The 25,809-nt window shown below is 41.9% G+C and overlaps 3 protein-coding genes and 1 pseudogene across 5 annotated transcripts in view; 1 reads left to right on the forward strand and 3 right to left on the reverse strand.

Moving 5' to 3' along the window:
• LOC129028582 (neuroblastoma breakpoint family member 6-like protein) overlaps positions 1 to 3,990 on the forward strand; it is a 70,243-nt gene extending 66,253 nt beyond the window's left edge. Inside the window, exons 9-12 of one of the 3 annotated variants that reach the window (XM_054474272.2) lie at positions 915 to 1,204; positions 1,317 to 1,388; positions 1,518 to 1,584; positions 2,048 to 2,280. Coding sequence is in view for 2 of the 3 variants with exons in the window: in XM_054474273.2 (XP_054330248.1) it covers positions 3,245 to 3,258 (14 nt within the window). In the remaining variant the exon portion in view is untranslated. Of the gene's footprint in view, positions 1 to 914; positions 1,205 to 1,316; positions 1,389 to 1,517; positions 1,585 to 2,047; positions 2,281 to 3,244 lie in introns of those variants that run through there. The other 2 variants (XM_054474273.2, XM_054474278.1) reach the window with 2 other exon arrangements.
• Positions 801 to 3,375, reverse strand: LOC129028579 (protein FAM91A1-like; annotated as a pseudogene).
• Positions 3,991 to 5,572: 1,582 nt separating the features above from the next.
• On the reverse strand, positions 5,573 to 23,371 carry LOC129028583 (neuroblastoma breakpoint family member 6-like protein). Its single transcript, XM_054474279.1, is given in 8 exon segments — positions 5,573 to 6,029; positions 9,298 to 9,419; positions 10,168 to 10,303; positions 12,369 to 12,451; positions 13,366 to 13,417; positions 17,398 to 17,633; positions 20,258 to 20,360; positions 23,194 to 23,371. Coding segments are annotated over 6 exon segments (717 nt in total). The 3' UTR covers positions 5,573 to 6,029; positions 9,298 to 9,419; positions 10,168 to 10,238.
• On the reverse strand, positions 21,852 to 23,749 carry LOC129028585 (large ribosomal subunit protein eL21-like). The gene is made up of 2 exons (XM_054474281.1): positions 23,620 to 23,749; positions 21,852 to 23,403 (listed from the first exon to the last, which is right to left on the reverse strand). The coding sequence occupies exon 2, from the start codon at positions 22,959 to 22,961 to the stop codon at positions 22,479 to 22,481; it is 483 nt and encodes a 160-aa protein (XP_054330256.1). The 5' UTR covers positions 22,962 to 23,403; positions 23,620 to 23,749; the 3' UTR covers positions 21,852 to 22,478.
• Between the last annotated feature and the right edge of the window lie 2,060 nt (positions 23,750 to 25,809).

The following is a 25,809-nucleotide window of genomic DNA, read 5'->3' on the forward strand; positions in this document are numbered from 1 at the left end:
AGGTAAGAAACAAAAAAATAAATCAGGGTGAAAGTGTGCAGCAGCTATAGCTACAAGAGTGGAAAATAAATTCTATTTTTTCCATAAAGACTCTATGAAAATATAAAGCCCAAGTCAGTGACAACAGAAGTCCACATATAAATGGTGTTTAAAAATAGAAAGTTTTCTAAAGCTTCTCATGAGATGTCAATGAATAGTCATAATCTGAATTAAGACCTTATAAATCAAGGTTAAGTTATACATAACCATGCTGATTTACATACCTTCTACAATGTCCAACTGACATACATAATTTAGACACCCACAGGAATTCATAATGCCCTATCATATCATCTCCCAATACTGGATGTTTATTGTTTTATAGTTTTACTACTTTAAGTACCAAGAAGCCTTTTCAGAGGAAGAGTTGCATCTCTTCCCTTGATCCCCCAAAGTGTAGGTAACAAAATATAAAATTAAACAAGATTGATGTTTGATAAACTAACATATAAAATTATCATTGCAATTTTCATAGTGACTGCTTATAAACATAACAGTCATCATAAAGCCTATAAAGTATATACTTAGTTTTATAAAAGAAATGCAGATTGTCTCAAGGTAAAAAATACAGTGCTGGCTGCTAAAAAGCACTTTGTTGCAATAAGATGTGCAATAATGAGCAAAACTTCAGAAAACATGAATATGTTCCCCAAAATTTTAATATTAGTAAAGCAAGAATTGCTCCGCAGCAGCAGGATGCTTTTTAGTGGCTGACACTCTAAAGCTAACGTTAAGAAAGAAAAAAGGCAGAAAGTGTGAGCAACAAATGGTGTAACCAAATTATTGCAAATAGAGATTAGCAATAAGAAGTGAGCAAGGTGACCGTCCACTCTGTTCTGATAAGACACCATCTTTAAATATTAAATTTTTTGCAGGAAGTGGAACACCCATGTCAGCATACAATGACTGTGAAAGCAAACTTGAAAAACTGGGCTCTGTGTGAATATCCAGTGTTGAAGCACCTTCCTGGAATGAGTGAACAAAGTTAAGGACTTGCAGAGAGAGTTTTCTGCTGGAATGTAAGAGGTTTTGAAGGCTCTCTTTTCTGCAAAGGCCATGTATAGCAATTTTCCAACAAACTTTCCAGTTTAATTCGGAACTGAACAGTGGAATTCCAAAGCACGGCTCGAGAGGAACTCAGTCTGCTTCTGTTGTGGCACCAGAGGTTTGCTTTGTTGCTGAATCTATAGTTGCTTCCTCAATGACCATTTCAAATGACTCTGTACTCCCATTTACATCTGAGCTAGAAGCTAAATCAGGTTCTCCTCTCTCATCAGAAGCATCACTGAGTTTTCTATTTGCAAGTTGGCTGGAAGCATTCAACATGGTGACATATCCACAGAGATGTTGTAAGTCCACTCTGTTCCTTAGTATCTGCAATGCTTTATGAACACCCATATTGACATGAGTGAACTCTCCTTGTAGTTCTGTTTCATCAAATGGAAATGAGACATGACAGTTTCTCCTATCCCATGCAGACCATGCCCCTGAATTAAAACTGCAGAATGTGTTAAAGCATCATTCAACATAGTGAGCACATTTGAGGTAGGAACTACTCCAGGATCATGACCCCAAGATGTTATTAGCAATCGATCATAACTCTGAAATATATCTGGCAGTTTTCGAGGTCTTGTACCTTTGGACAAGAAAAGGGATGGTGGTCCTTGTCCAGTGATATGATAAATGTACAGTTTAAACCAGACAGAGCTGACTTCTGGGATAGCTGGTCCAATGTGCTGAGGGGTGTAGCTGCTGACAGGCCGGATTTCATTGGTGAGGGGAGTTATGGAAACAAGCAGCGTGTAATTTTTGTTTAGAACTCTGCTGCAAGTTGCAGCGTCCAGACCAAGAAGGCTTTCACAGCGTAAGAGATCCAGAGGAAAACCATAATTGGGTTGGTCTGGCTGTGCAGTTTGGGTAACTAGATCTTTGTTATGACGCAGAAACAGTATTGTGTTTCTCAGAGTAAGTGCATGATCAAAATATCTCTGTGCTTCTCCTTCACCAGTGCTCTGAACTGGTGAAAGATTTCCCGTCATTAAGAAGGCAGTAAGGGTGGAGTGAAACAGGAATGCGATGTGCTTCGTGTGTCCTGTAGACAGACTCAGGCTGCTTACACTGGCTGTGTCAGCTGGATCTTCTTGAATATTTGTATCAGTGTCAGTTGCCGATGAAGCTTCTTGTACAGGCCTCCTACTTTCCCCTCCATCCCATGACAACAGCATCTTCTGTGGATCTAAGGTACTCTTTAATCTGTTTATGGATGGAACATTCTTCCATGATGAATGAAGTTGATCCAAATTTATTACTTGTCCCTTCTTATGGGCAAAGCCCAATAGGCAATACATTGAAACAGCATTCTTAACCAGGGATAAGTCAATCTCAAGGACATTTGCAAGCTCTGACACATTTGTGTGCTCATCTATTGAAACAAATATCTTACAGAGTAGAGTTTCAAAATAAACAAAATAAGCACTCAATTCATTACAAAACCTTCAAGAGGTGCAACTGCTATACAACTGTCATCAGACATTGGTACATCCAGATAAGTAAATCCTTTGTTATACAAACTATGTACTACATTGTAATCTAGTGATCAGGGAGTTGAGGGCCTGAATTAACGATCTTATCAATAGCACATTTCTCAGGCAAAGTGCATATCTTGATGTCATCTTCTGTGATATATCCAGCCTGCACCACCCATCATGTCTCTATGGCAATTTCCACTTGCTTTATTGGTAGAAGATCACGGGCTGTTTTCCTTCTGAAGAATTTTTTTGATGATCTACACTGATTCATGAGATCAATATACTGGTTTCTTCCTATGCCAAGAAGACTTAGACAGTCAGCAGCAGTAAAATTGGGCAATGAATCATAACTTTTCTCACTGTTCATAATATCCTCCATAATCCCAGTGTAATATGAAAATGGTGTTATCCTCAAGCCCTTCACCATAATATCCAATAGATGGTAAGGGTACAGCATGAGATGATCTCGGCTGTACTTTAGCAGTTCCTCATAGTATCTGCGTTCATCTTTCTTGACATGTTTAAGTTATTTCTGTATCGTAACTGATTGTAGATACTGTACAGGACAACTTGATTTTCATATTCTGTCTGTGAATTTCCAAGACGGCTGGGATTTTCTTTCTCCTCTGCCACTCTGAACAGCAAGACCAATACTTTCTGCATTTCCTCCTCCTCAGCCTACTTGATGTGAAGACAAAGATGAAGACCTCCATGATGAGCCATCTCCACTTAATGACTGCCTCACGTTGGCCGGCAACTTGTTCCAGGGGTAGTTGTGCCGGATGTGGAACTCCACGTCTATGTTCATGATGCCGCCGCCACGGCCGGCGGCGGGGGTCGCCACCGCGACCCACACTAAGCCTCCCGCCTGCCCGCCCGCAGCCCGTCAGCGGAGCGCCATGAGAGGCCTGGCGCCTCACACTGCAGAAGGCCCGGGCTGCCTCATGGCCTGGGCTCCCGACAGTTAAGCGCGGCCTGGGCCAACCGAGCACTGGGTCGCCTGAACAGCTCGGAAGCCCCTTTTTAACTTTAGACCTCCTGTTTGATGAAGAGACACATAGATTATCAACTTAGGCCGGGTTCAAAAGGCCCTTCAATCATATGGAAATGAAACGTAACCTCCCACAAGGAAAAGGATTAACTCCCCCATTCAACCAGGAGACTTAGTCTTACTAAAAACTTAGAAAGAAGGGTCCCCCAAGAATCAATTACAACCAAAATGGAAAGGGCCCCTATCAGGCATTATTAAGCACTCCCACTGCTGTTAAACTCCAAAGTTAATTTTTTTTTTTTTTTTTTAGATGAAGTCTTGCTCTGTTGCCCAGGCTGGAGTACAATGGCTCGATCTCGGCTCACTGCAACCTCCACCTTCTGGGTTCAAGCAATCCTCCTGCCTCAGCCTCCTGAGTAGCTGGGATTACAGGCACGTGCCACCATGCTTGGCTAACTTTTTTTTTTTTTTGTATTTTTAGTAGAGACAAGGTTTCACCATGTTGGCCAGGCTGGTCTTGAACTCCTGACCTTGTGAAATGCCTGCCTCAGCCTCCCAAAGTGCTGGGATTACAGGCATGAGCCACTGTGCCCAGCCTCAAAGATTCTTATGAGTCCTCACAGATGTCAGAGGAAGATGCCATGACCTATACTTGCAAACTTCCAGAAGACTTAAAGCTATTGTTTTGCAAATGCACAGATAAATATTAATAACATGATGCTGTGGATGAACATGAAAGTTTTTCTCTTACTCCTAATTATAATGTTTTCTCTCTTACCGCTTTGCCCTGCTGATGGAATTCAATAAAGGAATCTCTACCAGCAGACACTTGGTTTTTACCCTTCCTAGGACCTTTAACAGATATCTTGTTATTACTAATCTTTGGTCCTTGCTTGTTTAACCTCCTTGTAAATTTTGTGTCTTCTAGATTACAATAATTCCATGTAAAGATGATGCTGGCACAAGGCTTTCAACCCATCCCCTCTTCTGACCCAGAAAATAAAGACATCCTGCCTTTGGGCCTTTTAGAACAGGTATCCAGAGAATTTACTTCTCCAATGCTAGGCAGGGTCTATGCCCATAACATCAGCAGGAAGCAGTTACAGAAGATGAACCTCCACCCTTCTGCAAGCCCCTTAATATTAAGGAGGAGTATATAATCTCTGATGGGGAAATGAGGTAGGAGAGCAGAAGGACTTATTTTCCAGTCACAACCCCATTGAAGAGAGCAGGATCTGGTCAAAACAGGGCACAGTGAAGAAGCCTGCTGAAACCAGCAGATGATGATGAAAGTGACCTCTAGTTGCTCTCACTGCTTATGAGCATAAAGACACTAACACTGGGACCATGGCCAGTTTACAAATGTCATGGCAACACACCTTGGCAATGGCCTGGAAGTTACTTTATATGGTTCTGGAAACTCCCTGCCCCTTTTCCAGAAAGTTCTGAATAACCTACCTCTTAATTGGCATGTAATTAAAAGTGGGTCTAAATACAACTAGCTAGCATCCCACAGGCACCAACTCTGGGCACACTGCCTATGGGCAGTATTAGCCCTGCTCTGCAAGTAGCAGCACCAGTTCAATAAAAGTTGCTTTCTCTCACCAGCGGCTTGCCCTTGAATTCTTTCCTTGGCAAAGCCAAGGAAACTACAGTCTGGGAGAAATTTCCCAGGCTACAAACCAGTTTTGGGGCTCGCCTGTCCTGCGTCACTATCATTGTTTCCTTGGGTTTCCCAGGAATGTACATGTGTGAGACTGCTGCCCTGCTTATAGATCTGTTTCCTTGCAGGAAACAGGAGTATCTTGCCTGGGGCTTCCAGAGTTGGAGACACATGTAGTTTCACTACTGAGTGCTAACATTTAATTTTGGAATCAAGTGATGCATTCAGACTGGTTGCTACCATTCTGTGGTATACATGTGGTGAACACATATGTGACTGAGTTTCCCGCTTTTAGCTGGAGCAAGAAAGTTTTATAGTTGTGATTTGTCCAAAAAAATCAGGCAAGAGAATGTGTGTAAAATAAACTTTATTGACAGAGGTTTCTAAATGCTCATTCTTCAAGGAAAATGGACATATGCTGAAGAGCTGATAAACAGTCTACAGCAGTGTTATTCTAACTTAATCTTGATTCCAAGTCCTTGCCATTTTTCTCTAGCTGCTGTTGACTCCAGTTATATATAGGTTGGGGGAAAGGGGATTATCTATGGATCTAGGCATCACTGTCTAGATGCCTAGGGCAGTTATCACATTTGCAGGCTGAAGGGATGTGATTTCTACAATCAAACTATCCATTTGGAATACAAATCTGGAGTGGCTGTAAAATTTGCTTCTCAGAGATGGAGCTTTCAGATTTGGACTTTCAATTGTTCTGCTGTTTTAGTTTTTCTCATCAACTGGGGAACTGTTTGTGACTAAGCTTTGTTAAAAGTAGAGAAGAGCTTTCCATAGTTCCAACATTAGTTGTTACCTGAAACAAACAAAAACACACACACATACAATGAAACAATAATCTTTGGTGAGGTCTTGCTGATACATAACTGAGGCTGGAGTGAGAGCTAAGTGGTGATAAAGGCCAGGTGCAAACTGAGTGCAGCTAAGTGGATAATCTCTGGTAGTGAACTACAGTCTAGAAGAAGATAGTAATAATAGATTGAAAAGAAAGTCTCCTGAAATGAACTAGCTGGCCTGTGGTGTAGGACACAGGACCCCAGCCACCTTATGATTCTAAAAGCCTTGCTCAAAGCTGCTGCAGATGAGTTAGCTAGGTCTCCACCACCTCCATAATACTCCTCTGGAGAGAAATAAAGGTCTTTCACACCTCCCAGGAAGGGATTTGCTTAGCCTCAAATGTGCACATTCAGAAATAGCTTGTTATAAGAAAGAGAGGATAGTTTGCAGAGAAATAACCCTCCTAAGTCCACATCCTATTCCTTTTAAATAAGGGAGTGGTGCCAAGGGAAGAGCCCTAGAATGTCAAAGCCAACAGGGTGCTCAGATACCACCCAAGTACAGTTCCATCTTTGGCCATAAGGAGACAATGGTGTCAAGAGGCTAAGGCCATATGATCTGTAGGTGAAAAACCTGGGATGAGAATCAAGACCTCAAACTTTTTCCACTACATCACAGAGTTTAGGAGCAGTTAGAGGGAAGGCTTTAATCTGGAGAACACTAACAGGCTCTAGAGATTATTGGGTCATGGTGGCTGGGACAGAAATAAGGATTCACAGAAAGATGTTTATAGTCAATGTTCTTTTACAGTAAATGTTCTTTTGGGATTTTGCTTGATGAAAAGGCGGAGCAAAAGTGAAAACAATTTTATTTTCTTTCTTTCTTTTCCTTTTCCTTTCTTTCTTTCTTTCTTTTTTTTTTTTTTTGAGACAGTTTTGCTCTTGTTGCCCAGGCTGGAGTGCAATGGTACAATCTTGGCTCACCACAACCTCCACCCCCAGGGTTCAAGCAATTCTCCTGCCTCAGCCTCCCAAGTAGCTGTGATTACAGGCAGGTACCACCACGCCCAGCTAATTTTTTTTTTAATTTTTAAAAAAATTTTTAGTAGAGACAGGGTTCCTCCATGTTGGTCCAGCTGGTCTCAAACTCCCGACCTCAGGTAATCCTCCCAAAGTGCTGGGATTACAGGCGCGAGCCACCACACCTGGCCAAAAGTAAAAATTTTCTGATTGCAATTCTGAACAACTTATTGGTTGTGAAATCAATATAGTGGACTGCTTACTACTACAGGCTTTATTTAAATACTAGGAAGGGTGGATTACACATAATAAAAGGTTTTTTAAAAACTGATCACAAAGAATTATATATTTCTCACTGCATCTTGTGGTCAGAAAAGTTCGAGAAACTGCTCTACATAGGCAAATTATAGGTTCAATCTATCCATCTACCTCTTTTTGTCTTCTCTTTTTCTCCATGCTAGGCAAACAAGACCACGGAGAGTGGAAGGCAAATTCCATCAATGGGTGGGGTTAAGCCTTTTCTATGAGGTAGCTGCACATTTGGGACACTGCTATGCTGGTGACTTGACATTCTAGTAGATAGTTGGTCCTTTTCATCTTTAGCCACATGTTAAAATTACTTGGGAGCTTTTTAAGACGACTAGTGGCTTCTACCCACCTGGAGGGATTTATATCAGAATCTCTATGTGTAGAGTCCAGGCACTTAGTTAAAACCTCACCAGGCTTTATAATATGACAGAATGGTTTAAAGCTACTGAGTAGACCCACCCTATTTCCCACCATTCTCTGTTTCTCTTTCACCATAGGCTTCTTTCCCATGAGAAAGTAAAGATTTTAGTTTCTCTTTTCACAGTCCAAAGTAAATCAGTATCTTTCTCAATTGGACTTCCAAGGCAAAGATTTCTTTCCATTTACCTATCTGGATTTTTACAAAGTTGGCCTCTGGATTCCCTTTTCCCAAAGCTAATTCACCACAAAGGCACCCCTCAAGTCAAGGAGCTGGGCTTTCATAAACCTGCACCTGTCAATCATGGGTAAATACTTTGCAGGCAGGGTTGCTGGGTGCTGTGGGATTGACATAAACTCCCAGGTATTGCCAGCTCTGAGCCTCAGGCAAGCTTGTGACTAAGTGATTCCAGTAGTCTGAGGACAGTCCTTACTCAGAAGGGTCTTTGGAAGCAAAAGCAAACATAGGCATGAGAGGGTAAAAAAAAAAAAAAAAAAAAAAAAAAAAATCCCATGTGATCTTGGCTTATACCTAATAGAACTTGTGCAAGAATGGATATTAAGGTGGGTATTGTACACAGCAGAGCTTAGTAAATACCAAGTCTGGAGTTTAAGGGATAGGCTGAAGAGATTTTGCAGGTTTGTAAACATTTTTGCCAATTTGAACATACTTTTGTTTGCGTTTGGTTTTTCTCCTCAGTGGTAAGAGCTAGGCACAATAAGGTAGCTAGGATATTATAATTTCAATCAATAAATTTGTATTTTGCCAAGGACCAAGATGAACTATGATGATTTCAATTTTTTAGTACTTTATTTTCATCAGTTTGAAAATTAGGACTTTTGCTCTTTTTTGGCTCGTGGCACCTTTTTGGTTTTCACACTTTCTCAAAGACCAGTAACTTAGAATCTAAATTGTGATTGCTTATTCTTTCAGTATTCTAGGGGAAAGTTGATTTAATCTTGACAAAATGTATTCAGTTAAAATAACTGTTCTCTTAAATATTTTCTTTCTTTCTTTTCTTTTTCTTTTTCTTTTTTTTTTTTTTGAGATGGAGTCATGCTCTGCCACTCAGGCTAGAATGCAGTGGCACAATCTTGGCTCACTGCAACCTCTGCCTCCTGGGTTGAAATGATTCTCCTGCCTCAGCCTCCCGTGTAGCTGGGACTACAGACACGTGCCATCATGCCCAGCTAAGTTTTGTATTTTTAGTAGAGACTGTGTTTCACCATGTTGTTCTCTTAAATCTTTTCACCTTTTAAGTTTGTCCTTCTCTTCTCCAATTTGCAATAGTGGAGTGTGGCTTGCACCAAAATACTGTATTTCTCAGAGCTACTTATTCCTGGAGCCTGGCAGTCTGGGGGCCTGGAGAGGGTGCGTCTAGAAAGCAGCCCTCTCTAAGTTGAGAATAACTATGAGAATTGTGGGTTATAAGGTTTTGAGCAGCTCTGGCCTCCCTGTCCTCTTTTGTTTCTACAGCGGAGTGTGGCAAGAGAAGGGACCCATCTGAGAGTGACTTCATATTGTGGCCTTTCACCACTTACCTCTGGAAATTTGATTCAGGCAAGTCGGGGGAGTCTCGGGTATTCTTCTCTGAGAACTCTGTTTTCATTATACAGCTGGACAATGGAATCTATGATCTGCCTGTAGAGGTTAGAGGTGCATCCTGTTCCAGGAAATAATTACAATTTAGGCAAGTTATACACGTTTGCTTAAGAGAATGCTTTCTGCACATTTCATGTTCTTCCTCTCTATCTTAGCCTAGGGAAAAACCCGTGGAGGGCTGGAACTTTAGTGTGATGGGGTGGAAGCTTAATTTTCACATGATTCTCAACAAATGCCAGCACATCACATGTATTATCATGTCCAATGGCTGCAATATGAAGGAGGCTTTTCCAAAATAGTTGCTGCTTTGGTATGGGAAGGGACCTGGTTACGGTTCTTCTGGCCCAGCACAATGTTATGAAATGATGGCCTCTGTGTGAGAGCAATCTAAGAGGAGGGGGGTTGGAGAGAACCACCTTTGGGTGGTAAAATGAAGAGTAACCAAGACATAAGGGAAGCTGATGAGGATGGCAGCAGAGGAGACTCTCATTCTGCTACATGAGGTGCTCAGAAACCTGGGTTCTACTGAATGCCAATCACGTAGGAAGCAGAGAGACAGCAGGCAGTGTACAGCCCCAGACAGAAAACAGCAGACAGCTTAGGAATCACAAGAATGATTTTAGAGGTAGATACCTCTAAGATGGAGGCAAATCTTTAAGCCTATTTATTTACCTATGAATAGGAATGATAGTAGCTGCCCTACCTCTCTAGCTGGGACATTTGTAATCAATAAGTGAAGTAAAGTATGTCAAAGTGCTTGAAATCTATAAAACTCTGCCCCAGTCACACTCCTTTAGAAAAATACATACTGCCAGAAGCAGGCCGACTTGGGCCTCTCCTACCATTTTCTTCATCAAAGCTGCTGACGTTCAAGCTTTTCTCACAGGCAGTTGTTGATGAAAAGGGTCTCCTTCAGGTGCTGCCGCTGGCTCTGGATCTCATCTTCTGCAACCATTCCACCAGGACATGGAATGAGATGGGAAATGAAGATGCTGATCACTAAAGGGGTAGTCAGGGGCCTCTCATCAAGATCCCTGCCTTTCACCATTCTTTTGCCAACTTCATCTTCTCATCAGGGAACATAAGGCAACTTTCTTTAAGAGCTTTTAAGGTTTCAAACAAAGCATGGCCAAGTGCTAAGCAAACTCCACAGGGATGCCTCCCACATGGAGATATGGGAAGTATAAGGCAGGTTGACAGGAGGTGGGAAAACGCTGAAGGTCTCTGAGTAGGGCTTTTCTAGCACTAGGAAAGGTACGACCACCTCCTTGAGATGACTTATAGGTATTAGGGAATATCCTCTTCTCTACAAAATCTCTCTCCTGAACATATTTTGTTGTTGTTGTTGTTTTTTGATAGAGTCTCATTCTGTCACCCAAGCTGGAGTACAGAGGCACCATCCTGGCTCAGTGCAACCTCTGTCTCCCAGGTTCAAAGGATTCTCATGCCTCAGCCTCCCAAGTGGCTGAGACTACAGGCATGCACCTCTATGCTTGGCTAATTTTTGCATTTTTAGTAGAGACAGGGTTTCAGCATGTTGGCCGGGCTGGTCTCGAACTCTTGACCTCAAGGGGTCCACCCACCTAGGCCTCCCAAAGGGCTGGGACTATAGGTGTGAGCCACCGTGCCCAGCCCTGAACATCTTTAACAGATGGTAAAGACCTTCTTCTGCACCTTATTGTGAAATTGGAAAGAGAAACAAGGATACCTTTGTCAGAAGATGGTATGACTAATTAAAGCCACATACTTACACCCATCACTGACAGAATGACAAGCCTAATATGGCTTATATTACTATGAAAGCTCAATGAGTGAATTAATACAATCTCTTTTTATTGCATAGAAGAGTATATAAAGCATATAATCTCCTAACAATCCAAACTTTTGCCCCCAAAGTGAAGTCAAACATTCAAGTAAGGGAGAGGAGATATAGGTCAAGGTTTTAATCTATACTCACACCAGTGAGGCTACCAACACAAAGGGCTCTTATATAGTTAATGAAGCTCCAATGGCTAGCATGGAGTTATTCTGGGAAGAGGGCATGCTGGTGGCATTGCTCTTAGATTCAGCCTTTTCTCCAGCAGATAGCCTCATTGTTTATTTAGATGGAATTACAACACTGAGACTAAACTAACAGATGTCTTAAAAATACCTTGGTGCTGTACAAAGATTGAGAACCCTGGCTATTTACCAAAGGGTTGCCAAGATCAAAGTCTTGTCTTTGTGGAAATCCCCTGATATTCCAGTAGTCAGATGGAACCTTATGGGAAAGCAAGCATCTGAGGGGAGATGGAGACTGGAGCTTGAAACCCAGGAACCATTATAACTGCACCTCCAAACATATGGACAAGCCTGCCAACATTCTTTGGATGGCTAGAAGAGCTTGGGAAAACTGTTCAGGAACTATAATTATCAGGAATATTTCAGGAAGGGTGGATGCAGTGGCTAACATCTGCAATCCCAGCACTTTGGGAGGCAGGGGTGGGTGAATTGCTTGAGCTCAGGAGTTTGAGGCCAGCCTGGGCAAAAAGGCAAGAACCTGTCTCTACCAAAAGGCAAAAAAATAGCCAGGAGTAGTGGCATGCATCTGTGGTCTCAGCTACTCAGGAGGCTGAGGTAGGAGGGTCATTTGACCATGGGTTGTAGGTTGTGGTGAGCCGAGATCATGCCACTGCACTCTAGCCTGTGTGACAGAACAAGAGACCCTGTCTCAAAAAATATATATATTTCAGGAAAGATAAGATGTCCCATTTTAAAAAGAAGATCTGTTAAACGGATTTGTACATGTGTGGCAGTAGTGGCAGATAGTCTGCCTTACCCACCAGGGACCTGTACTTGAGACTTGATCCCAGAGCTGTGTTCAGCCTAATCACTTTTTTAAAGTGAATGTTTAGGGCCTGCCTGCAGAGAATAACATCTCTCAGTTTAGACAGAGGTGGTGAGCATGTAGAATGTAGGAGCTACTGAGAGATTGATGGAGCTTTATTTTTCTTATCAAAGGAGCACTTACTGGCTATATCCACAGCAGAGGGGTCTTCCTGTGCATCAAAGAGGAAGGCATTGCTGCTGGGAAGCTGGTGGGAGTCATGGCAGCTGGAATGAGTCAGATACTGTTCATCTAGTGAGTCCTCCAGGACTTCATCCATTTCTTCCTCCTGGACCTCCCTCTTGAGCCAGGTGGAGTAGGCAAGACAAGGTATTAAACCAAGGCAGCCTGGAACCACAGCTTCAGAGCTAGTTCTGATCTGAAGCTCATGGAAGAGGCACCAAACCCAAAGGGACCATCACATCAAAGAGGAAGTATACAGTCCACTTTTGACTGGGAGTAGAGTGTGCCTAGAGTTAGTATAGAAGTGAAAACAGCAAGTGATCAGTGCATTGACCTCATAACACACAGATAAGGCAGCAGCCTCAACAACTACTCTACAATATGCTCAGGGCACACAGGACACACAGTGACCCATACTATTGGCTTCAAAATGCTGTGTTCAAATTTTATTTAATATGATGTGGAGTGGTCCATTGAATACTGGCTCTTGAGACAATGCAACCTCCCAGGGCTTTTGCAGATTTTAGACCCCTAGCTCTAAATGCTTGGTATGGTTTCAATTTAGTTTTCAAGGTAAATTTCTGGCTATAAAATATCTGCCAACATAATTCAGGACAACTGTGCAGAAACCAGATAGGCATCTCACTTTGGTTTGTAACCCTATAGGTTTTAAAGATACAGAAACCAGGGATTCCTGGTTCGTTTACTTTTCGGTAAGACTGACTAGTTAACTAAGTGTGAGAAATTACTAGAAACTAGGAACCAATACAAGAATTGCAAAGAGAACAGAGAACCATTTTTAAAAGGACACATTGTATAATCAGTCAACAAAAAAAGGAACAATCAGCAGTTTCTGCTTTTTCTAGATCTGGGATCTTTCACCTCTTGAGTCCTTGCTTCTGGAATTCTCTCTAGATTTGGTCAGTCCATTATCAGCCCCTTCATCATTTAGAGTTACCTGGGAGCCAGTGGCTTTTGCCTGTCTTCATTTTTCTTACCGTTGTGATTTTCTGCAAACCAAAATTAGAAAGAGCTACTCAGAAATTAAGCAGGTCCCATTTCACACATTGCACACATGGGGCCTATATGATCAGGGACATAACACTTTACACGTGTGTTCAGAATGCTCTGTGAGAATTATTGCAGGAGGCCTCAGGTTGTGTCTTTAGAGAAGTGGTGTGGCAGGCTTGCCTGAGCCCACTGGACAGGGTGTTCCTGATGTGGTGAATCATCACCATGATGTCAGCTGCCTGAAGCAGAGCAAAAAGTTTAAAATGTCTTTTGTTCCCCAGCTCAAAGAATACTTGCCTGGCTGCCCTTTGCACTTCTCCAGTTGTAACCTTCCTTCCTGCTACAGGCTGGTTGCCAGACCATGACTGTTTGTCCCATTGGTACTCACACACAGAACCTGCTCCAGTCTCTGAGAGGACAAATAGCCCTGTCCTACCTCTACTCCAAAACCAGAGGACTGCTCAGATGCCTTCAAGTCTGTCCCTGTTGTGCTTCCTCAGATGTTCTTGAGGGTAATTCTTTTTTTTTTCTTCTCAGTTTGTTAGTGAGCATTGGGTTGATTCTACAAAAAATATTCCAGTATAAATCAACTTTTCTAACACCAGCTTCTACTATATACAGTGCCTGAACTAACCCCAAAAGATTTGGACAGTTTATTGGGACCTGAAAATAAATAAATAAATAACCCTGAAAGAGAAATACACTCATGAACATTAAGATACTACTTCAACTGATCTGTACAGCAGCTGTGGAATTATGATTTGACCCACTTTACAAATGAGGAAACAGAAATTCAAGAAGGATCAATCACTTGCACAAAGTTAGTAAATACGGTGCTGAGACTAGAGCCTAGGTAATGCTGATTCTTAGCCCATGGGTCTTCCCATTCTAACAAGTTGCCTTCTGTCATACTCTTCTTTCTGACCACAAAGATGGAATGGAGACTTCTGCTTCTGGCCAATTTGGAGTAATAAGGACCTGATTTGTCCTCCACCTTAAACAACTAAGAAACTGGAAAAAGTATTTTAAACTCTAGCTTCAACATTGGATATAGTGCAGTACTATAATAAAAAAAAGAGGTGAGCCCTATGATTGCTCCAGTTTGCTGCCTGAGATAGAGCAGGGAGGGAGGACCCAGGCAGAGCCTGGTAGTAAGTTTGAAGAAGTCAGGGTGGCTAGACACCACAGGACAGACTAGAGACTAGGTTGCTGCACAGATAGAATGTCTTGGATATCTGTCTTCAATCTTCAGCTAAGTACTGATTAGTACATGTATTTGAGGAAATTATGCAAAGCAGGGCAAAGAACTTCCCAAAAGGAATAATCTCTGTAGCTCACACAGAGCTTGCAACACTTGGTGTTTCCATCATCTAGAGTGAAAATCCCTTTTAACAGAGGGAGCATTGGTTAGAACAGGAGTCCCCAACCCCCAGCACTGGTCCATGGCCTGTTAGGAATGGGGCTGCACAGCAGAAGGTGAGCAGCCAGTGAGAAAGCATTACCACCTGAGCTCAGCCTTCTGTCAGATCAGCGATGGCATTAGATTAGCATTGGAGCACAAACCCTATTGTGAACTGTACATGCCAGGGATCTATGTTGCATGCTCCTTATGAGACTCTAACTAGTGCCTGATGATCTGAGGTGGAACAGTTTCATACTGAAAACACCCAATTCCCAACCCCTACCACCTCACCCCCACCTTGTCTGTGGAAAAATTGTCTTTCATGCAACCAGTCCCTGGTGCCAAATCTGTGGGAGATCACTGGCTTAGAATCTTCAAAATAGTATTGCCCCCAATGTAAACTATGGACTTTGTGTGATAATGACATGTCAATGTAAGTTCATCAACTGTAACAAATGTGCCATTCTGGAGAGAAATGTTGATAGTCTAGGAGGATATGCATGTGTGGAGGCAGGGGGTATATGGGAACTTTTTGTACTTCCTGCTCAATTTTGCTGTGAATCTGAAACTACTCTAAAAAATAAGGTCTAGTCTCTTAAAAGTCATTTTGCCTCCATAGTGGGAAAAAAATAGCTGTTGACTAATAGCTTCTCTTATCCTGCCTAAAAAAATTAAAAAGCCAGCTTGAAAAGATGAAAATTATTTTTAAGTAACTTTATTGTATACCAAAACAAAGCTAAAAGAATTTTAACACAAAATGCAAAAAAATCCAGCACTCAATAAGTTACAATTTGCAATGTCTAACCCCAAATCAAATAATGTTAGGAATGCAGAGAGACAGAAAACTATAATCCATGAAAAGAAGCAGAAAAAAAATCAATCTACATAAACTGACTTAGAAAGGACACATCAGGTGAGAATTAAAAAACAATAAAAAGGACACAGATGACAGAATCTGTAGACAAGCACACTGAAACAAATATAACTACATTCCTTGTATTAAAGAAGCTAGGCCGGTGTGGTGGCTCATGCTTGTAATCCCAGCACTTTGCAAGGCCAAGGTGGGTGGGTCACCTGAGGTCAGGAGTTTGAGATCAGCCAGGCCAATGTGGTGAAACCCTGTCTCTCTGAAAAATATGAAAATTAGCTGGGTGTGGAGGCATGTGCCTGTAACCCCAGCTACTCAGGAGGCTGAGGCACATGAGGCACAGGAATCACTTGAACCCAGGAGGTGAAGGTTGCAGTGAGCCAAAATCTCACCACTGCACTTCAGCCTGGGCAACAGAGTGAGACTCTGTCTCAAAAAATAGAATAAAATAAAATAAAGAAGCTAGAGCAAAATATGAAATGATGAAGAATGACATAGACATAAATTAAATTTAGATGAAAAATGAAGTTTGAGATGAAAATACACTGGATAGGATTAACAGCAGATTAGATGCCGCTAAAGAAAGATTAATCAATTCCAAGACATGGAAATAGAAAGAAACAAAGAGAGAAAAATAGATACAACAAAAATGAACAGACCATTAGTCAGCTGTGGTAAAATTTCAAAGCAGCTAATACAAATATAACTGGAGTCTTTGAAGGAGAGGATAGAGAGAAAGAATAGAATATACATTATATATATTTGATGTATATATGCCAAATATAATATATCGTATATGCCATAGATAAGACTATATATGTCATTATTATTCAAATTTGATGAGAACTATAAACATGCAGATGCAAGAAACTAAATAAAGTAAAACAATATGTAAAAGATAAAACTATACAAGGTCTTATCTTAACCAAACTGCTTCAAACCAGTGATAAACAGAAAATCTCAAAAGCGGCCAGAGAAAAAAGACATATTATGTACAGAGGAACAAAAATAAGAATTATGGCAGACTTCTTGTTGGAAACAATGTAAGCCAGAAGACAGTGGAATATCACTTTTCAAACACTTTTTAAAAACACAAACTGTCAACTAGAATCCTACATCCAGTAAAAATATCTTCCAGAAATGAAGGTGAGTTCTTATGCTCATCAAGATGAAGTAATCCACTATACTCTATCTCTCTTACTGATTGAAACTAAGAACTCTCAGGCCAGGCACAGTGGCTCATATCTGTAATCCCAGCATTTTGGGAGGCCACAGCAGGTGGATCACTTGAGCTCAGTAGTTCAAGACCAGCCTGGGCAACATGGAGAAACCCCGTCTCTACAAAAAATACGAAAATTAGCCAGGCGTGGTGGCACACACCTGTAGTCCCAGCTACTTGGGAGGCTGAGGTGGGAGGATTGGTTGAGCCCAGGAGGCACAGATTGCAGTCAGCCAAGATTGTGTCACAGCACTCCAGCTTGGGTTAGAGAGCAGACTCTGTCTCATAATAAAAAACAAAACTCAGAACTCTTGAAAGAATATGAAAAGTGATTACCTGAGTGCTCTAAAGAGAAAACAATAGAATGCAGATTAAGGACCATAGTCAAAACTAAAATAAAATCTACAATGGAGATAACTTTGCATTTTCTCTCCCCACTTTGGGGCACTTGGGAGGAGCTAAGGGTCTTTAGAGCCTGTAGCCAACTTACCTGTGGCAACTTTTCTGATAAGGATCTCTGTCAGCTGGCTTCCTTGTACCAGTTGCTCACAGAATCTCTGTCTCTGGTAGTAGGCAATGCCAGTGTTCCTGAGAAGGCCCTCAAAAGACTTGACTGTGTTCTTCACATGCTGGATGAAAAGGTAGCAGACACCTCTCCCTTCCTGTATCTTCTGTCGTAAGTGGGTCAGTTCTTCAGCCTGAGCCTGAATTAAGGGATCATGTATCCTAAGGTGGGAAAGAAGAGTAAAATGTAAGAGGGAATGTAGTGAATAAGAGGTTATAGAAGTTTCAGAGGAGAGATCTCTTAGAATCCCTGTAAGGAACTCCCAAGTTGAATTCTTTTTTTTCTTTTTTTCTTTTGAGATAGAGTCTCACTCTGTCACCCAGGCTGGAGTGCAGTGACATGATCTCGACTCACTGCAACCTCCGCCTCTGCCTCCGCAGAGGTTCAAGCAATTCTCTTGCCTCAGCCTTCCAAGTAGCTGGGACTACAGGGGCCCACCACCATGCCAGGATAATTTATATATTTTTTGTAGAGATGGGGTTTTGCCATGTTGGCCATGCTAGTCTTGAACTCCTGACCTCAAATGATTCGTGCACCTTGGTGTCCCAAAGTGCTGGGACTACAGGCATGAGCCACCACATCTGGCCCAAGATGAATTCTTGTACAAGTTGTGTGACTTGCCTGTGGCAGAAGGAATGAAGAAACAGCCTTGGGTTTGTCTGTTATTTTACTAACTTTGCTTTAAAAAGATGCCCCTTTGGTTCCTCACTTTAGCCCAAGTACATTTTCATACAATATACATCAAGCATTATGCAGTAACTGGCAGAAAAAAAAAAAGCCAGATTCAGAAGTGTTGGGCAGGTACCTCTGGTATTAATTGAAAGTTAAAAAGAAAAATCAGTGAAAAGGTCAAGAAGGGCAGTATTCTTTTGAATGACATGAAGATAGACCATAATCAGTAAGAAGACAGTTAAAACTAAAGTTCCAGCTAGGCGCAGTGGCTCACGCCTGTAATCCCAGCACTTTGGGAAGCCAAGGCAGGCAGATCACCTTAGGTCAGGAGTTTTGAGACCAGCCTGACCAACATGGTGAAACCCCATCTCTGCTAAAAATACAAAAATTAGCTGGTGTGGTGGTGTGCATCTGTACTCTCAGCTCCTTGGGAGGCTGACCTAGGAGGATCGCTTGAACCTGGGAGGTGGAGGTTGCAGTGAGCTGAGATCACACCACTGCACTCTAGCCTCGGAAACAGCGTAAGACTCCATCGCAAAAACAAAAAAGTAATGTTCTGAGTAGTAATTTCATTACTCTATATGGGATTTCATTGTTGTCTAATTATTGTTCAAATATTTCTCATGGTGATATGGTTTGGCTCTGTGTCCCCACCCAAACCTCATGTTGGATTGTAATCCCCAATGTTGGGGGAGGGACCTGCAGGAAAGTGACTGGATCACGGGGGCGGATTTCCCCCTTTCTGTTCTCGTGGTAGTGAGTGAGTTCTCATGAGGTCTGGTTGTTTGAAAGTGTAGCACCTCCCTCTTTGCTCTCTCTCTCTCTCCTGTTCTGGCCATGTGAAGACCATGCCTGCTTCCCCTTCGACTTCTGCAATGATTGTGTTTCCTGAAGCCTGCCCAGAAGCAGAAGCCTGTACAGCCCACAGAACCATGAGCCGATTAAACCTCTTTTCTTTATAAATCACCCAGTCTCAGATACATGTTTATAGCAGTGTCAGAATGGACTAATACACATGGGTTCCAATGTAGAGTGTGAGCCCTGTGAGTCTAAAGACAGTGCCACCTATTACTCAACTTACAGCACCCAGTAGTATGTATACACATACAAGTAGTTATTCAGTTAATGTTTAGAACCATGTAATCCCAGAGCTGGACTGAACATTTACAGTCATCTACCCTATCTAATGCTTGAATTTTCTCCCTGCTATTCTTCTAAGTAGTTACCTGCAGGTCCTCTTTCAAACTCTATTCCATAGAGTTACTAGAAAGTGTCAGGGGAAGTAAAGACACATACTGGGGAGAAACAGGGGCTCCAGAATTATCCCCCCTTCAATCAAATATCTCTGCTTTGGTGAGTTTTATACATTTGAGCTTCTATGATTTCATTTCAACAAAGGATTAAAAGAAGTTTCAAATACTACAATCTACCTTATGTCTGAAACCCTCTAAGGATAGTCAATGCTGGTCCTGAGTGAATTACTAATTCATTTTCCACACAACAGCTGCTCAATCATCTATCTACCCAATAACCCTACCAGTTAATACTCCACCTAGTATAATACTTTTTTTAAAAAGTTTGGAGGAGAAACTTTCTTATCATGAAAGGCACTTTGGAAAGTTTGAAAATATCTGTTATAGAGAATGTTAATGACAATCACCACATCTATAAATGGGAACAAATATAATACTTGCAGAAAATAGTTGTTCAGAGTTTTATATGTGTTAGAGATGGTTTTAACTACTTGCAGTTGTGCATTTAATATTCATAACCCTCTAAGGTAGATACTGTCAGTATTTCTATTTTATAAATGAGGTAGCCTAGGTTAATGACATGCAGAAAAGTGCAGTAAATTTGACCAAGGACACACAAATAGAAGCCACATTGCTAGTATTCCAACGCAGGCAGCTGTCTCCATTTTACTAATATGCTCTTTAATGGAAAACCCTAGAGACCTATCTAGACCATAGCCTCATTATGTATTAGTCTAGTTCTGTGCCTGCCTCATACATTTCTACCCTTCTCCTTGCACAAATTTGCTCTTTGTTCTACCTGCCTGAGCTGCCCCACTTCAAACAGTATTTATACACTTCCCACAGAGGTACCTCCTTACCGGAGCCTTGCAGCTGGCCTCGGCAATTTCGCCAGCTCCCTCTCCTGAAACTGCAGCTCCTCCTCCAGCACAGATTCTATAAGGTCTTTGCACTCTTCACACTCTGAGAAAAGACAGACATGCCTGCATCATGGAAGGGTGGACATGCTGCTGTGGTCACTGCCTGCAGGGCAGGAGGCAGGGTCTATCTCAAGGATAAAAGTATCCCCAGTACCAGGCTTTACACTGGGATTTCCATATCTTTATTCCTCAGTCTCTCAACTACTCCCTGTTTTAGAGATGAGGAAAGAAAAGCCCACAGGCCGATAAAGTAACTTGACAAGATGATTCAACTGGAATGAAGCAGTCAGAATTCACATCCCATGGGGTCTGACTCCACATCTTTTTCTTTTCTTTTCTTTTCTTTTTTTTTTTGAGATGGAATCTCACTTTGTTCCCCAGGCTGGAATGCACTGGCACGATCTCAGCTCACTGCAACCTCTGACTCCCAGGTTATTCTCCTGCCTCAGCCTTCCAAGTAGCTGAGATTACAAGTGTGCTCCACCACACCCTGCTAGTTTTTGTATTTTCAGTAGAGACAGGGCTTCACCATATTGGCCAGGCTGCTCTCGAACACCTGATCTCAAATGATCCGCCCACCTTGGCTTCCCAAATTGCTGGGATTACAGTAAGTGAGCCACTGCACCCGGCCATGACTTCAAATCTTAAGGCCAATTCACCAAGGCTTACAGCCTCTTAAGTAAAACATGAACATAAGGGCATGAAATAATGACTTCCTGTGTGTTTAGGAAGATACTAAGAACTGTAGGACTGATGGTTCTCCTGTTTCAAGAGTTTCAATAATTCAAAAATATTTCAAAGATTTAAACATTTATCTGTATACAACTGTGTAAAACTGTATATGGAGGAGAAAGATCCAAATGATATATGCCCAAATGCTAATAGTGTTTTAAAGGGAGAACCAACACATAGTGTTTGTCATGGTACTGTTGCAGTAGGTTTTTAAGAATTATCATCATATGATCATCACCACTATCCAAAGAGATAGTTCCTACTCTCTTACCATTACAGATGAGAAAACTGAGGCACAGTGATGATAAGTTAGATTTGAACCCAGGAAATTTGGCCCTAGGGTATATGCTCTTTAATCACTGCACAATAATACCTTTATACTAAGGTCTTAGGTAATATCTTTCTTCTTCTCTAGCTTGAGAAATATTTTTCCTACAATTATAATGAATGAAGTTTTTTTTTTTAAACTAGTTTTTCCACAAACCAAAGCTCATCTTTTCACTTCTTTCATAAGTGGGCTTTTGGCTTTACTTTTCTATGACAATAAGTTAGACAGCAACTTTTAAGCACCCCCCACACAATGATTTATTTAAAAATAATTGTAGAAATTGGAAAGCAAACTCAATTTCAATGTTAACCAGAATCCTCTTCTAATATCCCTGTTCCTCTCATGCCCTTGTTCCCATGTTTCCTTGTCATTATAGCTTCCCCTTTCCCCGACTATTAGTAACAGGTTTGGGATTTTACAGTGGATTTAAAAATGTGAGAGCTAACTGTGGAGAGGAAAGAGTCAGCCCCTAACCTGGCCTGGCCTTCTGCTGAGAATGGCAGTCTGTTCCACTTGGCCTTGTTCTCCTTTTGGCCATATGTCTCATAGCTCTGATCCTGGACATCAACCTGCAGTTGCTTGCTGTCTGTAAAGTTGATACTCAGAGAGAGACAGAAAGGGTGTTACAAAGTCTCTGATTTTTCTGGAAATACCCTCAATCTAACCAGAACATGAGGAATGGCTTATCTGAACTTACGTGGGAAGAGAATCTTGATCCAGGTATCACAGAGTTTTCTCCATGTCTGCTATTGAAGTTTGCATCTCCACATACCTGTGACTCAGTTGAGAATAGGTAGTTTTAAGTTCCTTCAAGGCAGATAGTGTATACTATCACTTCTTTCATCCCTGGTGCTGTTGGCACAGTGCTTTGCAAATGGGTGCTCTTAAAAAAGTTTAAATAGAATCCTGAGATGTTTTAACCAACAGTGATGTTACATGTTTGTAGAATCTGATATTCATTGCTGAGAAGGGAAAGACAGTTTCATGCCTAAACCAAGGTTTTAGTCTCTATTCCTCACTACACTCGCCCTGCAAACTTTACACCTTTTTTTTTTTTTTAATAGCCCAGCGGTCCTTTATTATTATTTTTTTTAACACCTATTATGCCATGAATTCATAGAGAATAGGTTCCAGCAGCTCAGGCTCCTTCCCATTGGTTCTCACAAACTGTGCTTCACTGGGTGGAGCAGGCTGGTGCTTTAGTTGAACCCAGGTACCTTTCTCTTTGGCTCCTTTCTTTTTCTGATCATTTTCCTTCATGCGTTTCAGGAAGCTATCTCGGCTCTTAGAGTGCTTAATGTGCTCAATACACACATTAATTCTCTTGGCAAGAATCTTGCCCTTAACTTGTTTGTTTACAACAATGCCAACAGCATGCTGGGTAACATTGTAGACTCTTCCAGTTTTGCCATGGTAACACTTGTGGGGCATTCCTTTTTGAACAGTACCCATTCCCTTGATGTCTACAATATCACCTTTCTTATAGATTTGCATATATGTGGCCAAAGGAACAACTCCATGTTTTCTAAAAGGCCTAGAGAACATATATCGGGTGCCTCTCCTCTTTCCCTTTGTGTTCGTCATTTTGGCGAATTACTGGAAGATGGTGGTTCCGGCCGAAAGGAACTTTACACCTTTGTGCCTCAGTTTTTCTGTCCTTGGCAAATTGAGAGTAAAATGCCCACTTCTACCTTTCTGGGAGTGCAGTTAGGATAAAATTAATTTTGATAGAGAATAAAGTCTGCAGTGTTTCATTTCACAGAGGAAAGATGGACATCATTTATCACTTTGGTGACCATGCCCCTATGGGACCTACTATATTTCTGCAGGCGATTGGCCAGGGAGTAGGCAGTAGCTTTGGTTGTCAGGAATTTCTCTGTGAGGTCTCAGAAGTTCTCTTTGCACTTTTCCAGTTCAGAGCGCAAGTACTGATTGGTTTCCAGGATGCTCATTTCTGCCCTTGGACAAAAACAAGCGGTGGGAGATACTGCCATGATGAAGCTTGTGGAGGAAGTAGAATCAGAGCCTAGGGAGAATAAACCCAGACAAATAATAAATTAAAAACAAATGCATGGATTATGGTAATGGTTGCACTACTTGGGTAAATTACTAAAAATTATTGAACTGTACAATTATAATGGGTAAGTTTTATAGCATGTAAATTATACCTCAATAAAATTTCTTTATATTAAACAAAGGAGTTAAATGAGTCAAAAGAAAGCAGACCTGATTCATAACTTACTTTTGGGATAAACTTCTTCAGCATCCCACAACTCTGAGAATCCTTAGCCACAAAAACAAGGCACAAGGTGCCTAAGCTTAGACTCCAAGGTACTGTCTGTGGTTCAGACTCTGATAAGAATGCCCGCGGTAAGACCCAGTGCCAGATAATGGTCTGGAGTCACAATCAGAATTAGAAGGTGGGGATGTCATGGAATATTAGGATCTCTGCCTTCCAGGTGTCTAGGCCATGTGGAAACACAGGTCTCTTCTGAAGGTCACCACCAATGGAGAGCACTGCCTCAGCAGTCATTCTCAGTATTTGTATACCCTTGTGACAATACCACAGGCCTATCTCTTTCTAAAATTCAACCATATTTTCATTGTTTATTATTGCAAATGCATAGAAAACATCAAGGAATACATATTTCCCCAAGTTCTATCATTGTCTTAACAACTGTCATGAAGTCATTTTCTTTCTAATGAAAAATTTAACAGTTTTTTGGTGTTCTTCTTTGGTTCTCCAGTTTTCCACATCATTTATATTGTAAGAAAAAAATCCTGAATATTCTGCTTGATGTGTGAATAATTGATTTATATGGATTTAGAGGCCAGGTGCAGTGGTTCACACCTGTAATCCCACCACTTTGGGAGACCAAGGTGGTTGGATCACTTGAGCTCAGGAGTTTGAGACCAACCTGGGCAGCACGGCGAAACCCTGCCTCTACAAAAATTTTTTTAAAAATTAGCCTGGCATAGGGCCAGGCACGGTGGCTCATGCCTGTAATCCCAACATTTTGGGAGGCTGAGGCGGGTGGATCATGAGGTCAGGAGATCGAGACCATCCTGGCTAACACAGTGAAACCTCGTCTCTACTGAAAATACAAAAAATTAGCCAGGCACGGTGGTGGGCGCCTGTAGTCCCAGCTACTTGGGAGGCTGAGGCAGGAGAATGGTGTGAACCCAGGAGGCGGAGCTTGCAGTGAGCTGTGATCACACCACTGCATTCCAGCCTGGGCGACAGAGCAAGACTCTTTCTCAAAAAGAAAAAAAAGAGAGAGAGAAAAAAAAGAAAATAAAGGTTTTGACTACCTGAGTGGCTTTATTTATATAACAAGGCCACCTTTGCTAGCCAAACCAAACTAAAAAAGCGATGGTTGTCACCTCATACCCCAGGCTGCAGTTTGGTAGCTAAGGTTCTGCCCCTTTTTTCACCATGACAACCTGGGTTCGGTTCCTAAATCAATTTCTTTCTAGTTTGATATTTGTGTTACTTTTGAACATTTTTTTTCCAGGGAGCTTTCTTAGCAGGATCTTTGTTGGCTTTCACCCCAGCTGTTACAGAACAGCTTGACCGAATTCAAAATCCAGAAGGTCAGAGGGTATCCTGGGAAGATGGTGGAATGAGAAGCACCTGGAATCTACACAACAACTGCAGCGGCAGGATCTGTCTGATGTAAATATGTCAGAACTCTGGAGCCTACTGAAGGCTTGCAACTTCCAGAGGAAGGCCCAGATGGTAAATTGTAGGTAATTTCAGTCAATTTCAGCCCTTAGCACAATAGCAGCTACCCAACACTACCCGCAAGGCAGTCAGCTTGTGTTCCTACAGTAAGCTGCACACATCTTTCAGGATCCAGAATGGGCAAAAAGGATGCTGTCTCCAAATATTGGGGGTCTGGGCCGGGTGCAGTGGCTCATGCCTGTAATTCTAGCACTTTGGGAGACCGAGGTGGGTGGATTACTTGAGGTCAGGAGTTCAAGACCAGCCTGGCCAACATGGTAAAACTCTGTCTCTACTAAAATTAGTCAGGTGTGGTGGCAGGCACCTATAATCCCAGCTGCTCAGGAGGCTGGGGCACAAGAATCACTTGACCCAGGAGGCGGAGGCTGCAGTGAGCTGAGATCATGCCACTGCACTCTAGCCTGGGCGACAGAGCAAGACTCCATCTCAAAACACACAAACACACACACACACACACACACACACACACACATTGGGGCTCTGTTCTCTAATGGCTGATTGCAGCACAGAGACAAAGAGGCTGGCAGCTACTGCTGTACCTTCCCCCATTGTAGCAAGGTCCTCACCCTAAGCTGAAGCAACTTCCAGAAAGTTTAAAGGGATGGTACCCTTTTTTCACCCTCCCTCAATTTTTCTCTTTTTCCCCTTTTGGGAGCCAGACATTAAAGGATAACATATTCAAGAATA

This window comes from Pongo pygmaeus, chromosome 1 (assembly GCF_028885625.2).
Source record: "Pongo pygmaeus isolate AG05252 chromosome 1, NHGRI_mPonPyg2-v2.0_pri, whole genome shotgun sequence".
Classification (NCBI taxonomy): Eukaryota; Metazoa; Chordata; class Mammalia; order Primates; family Hominidae; genus Pongo; species Pongo pygmaeus.

What these genes read in the sequence shown, in the direction of transcription:
- LOC129028585 (XM_054474281.1), bottom strand. Translation starts at nt 22,961, where the DNA reads ATGACGAACACAAAGGGAAAGAGGAGAGGCACCCGATATATGTTCTCT.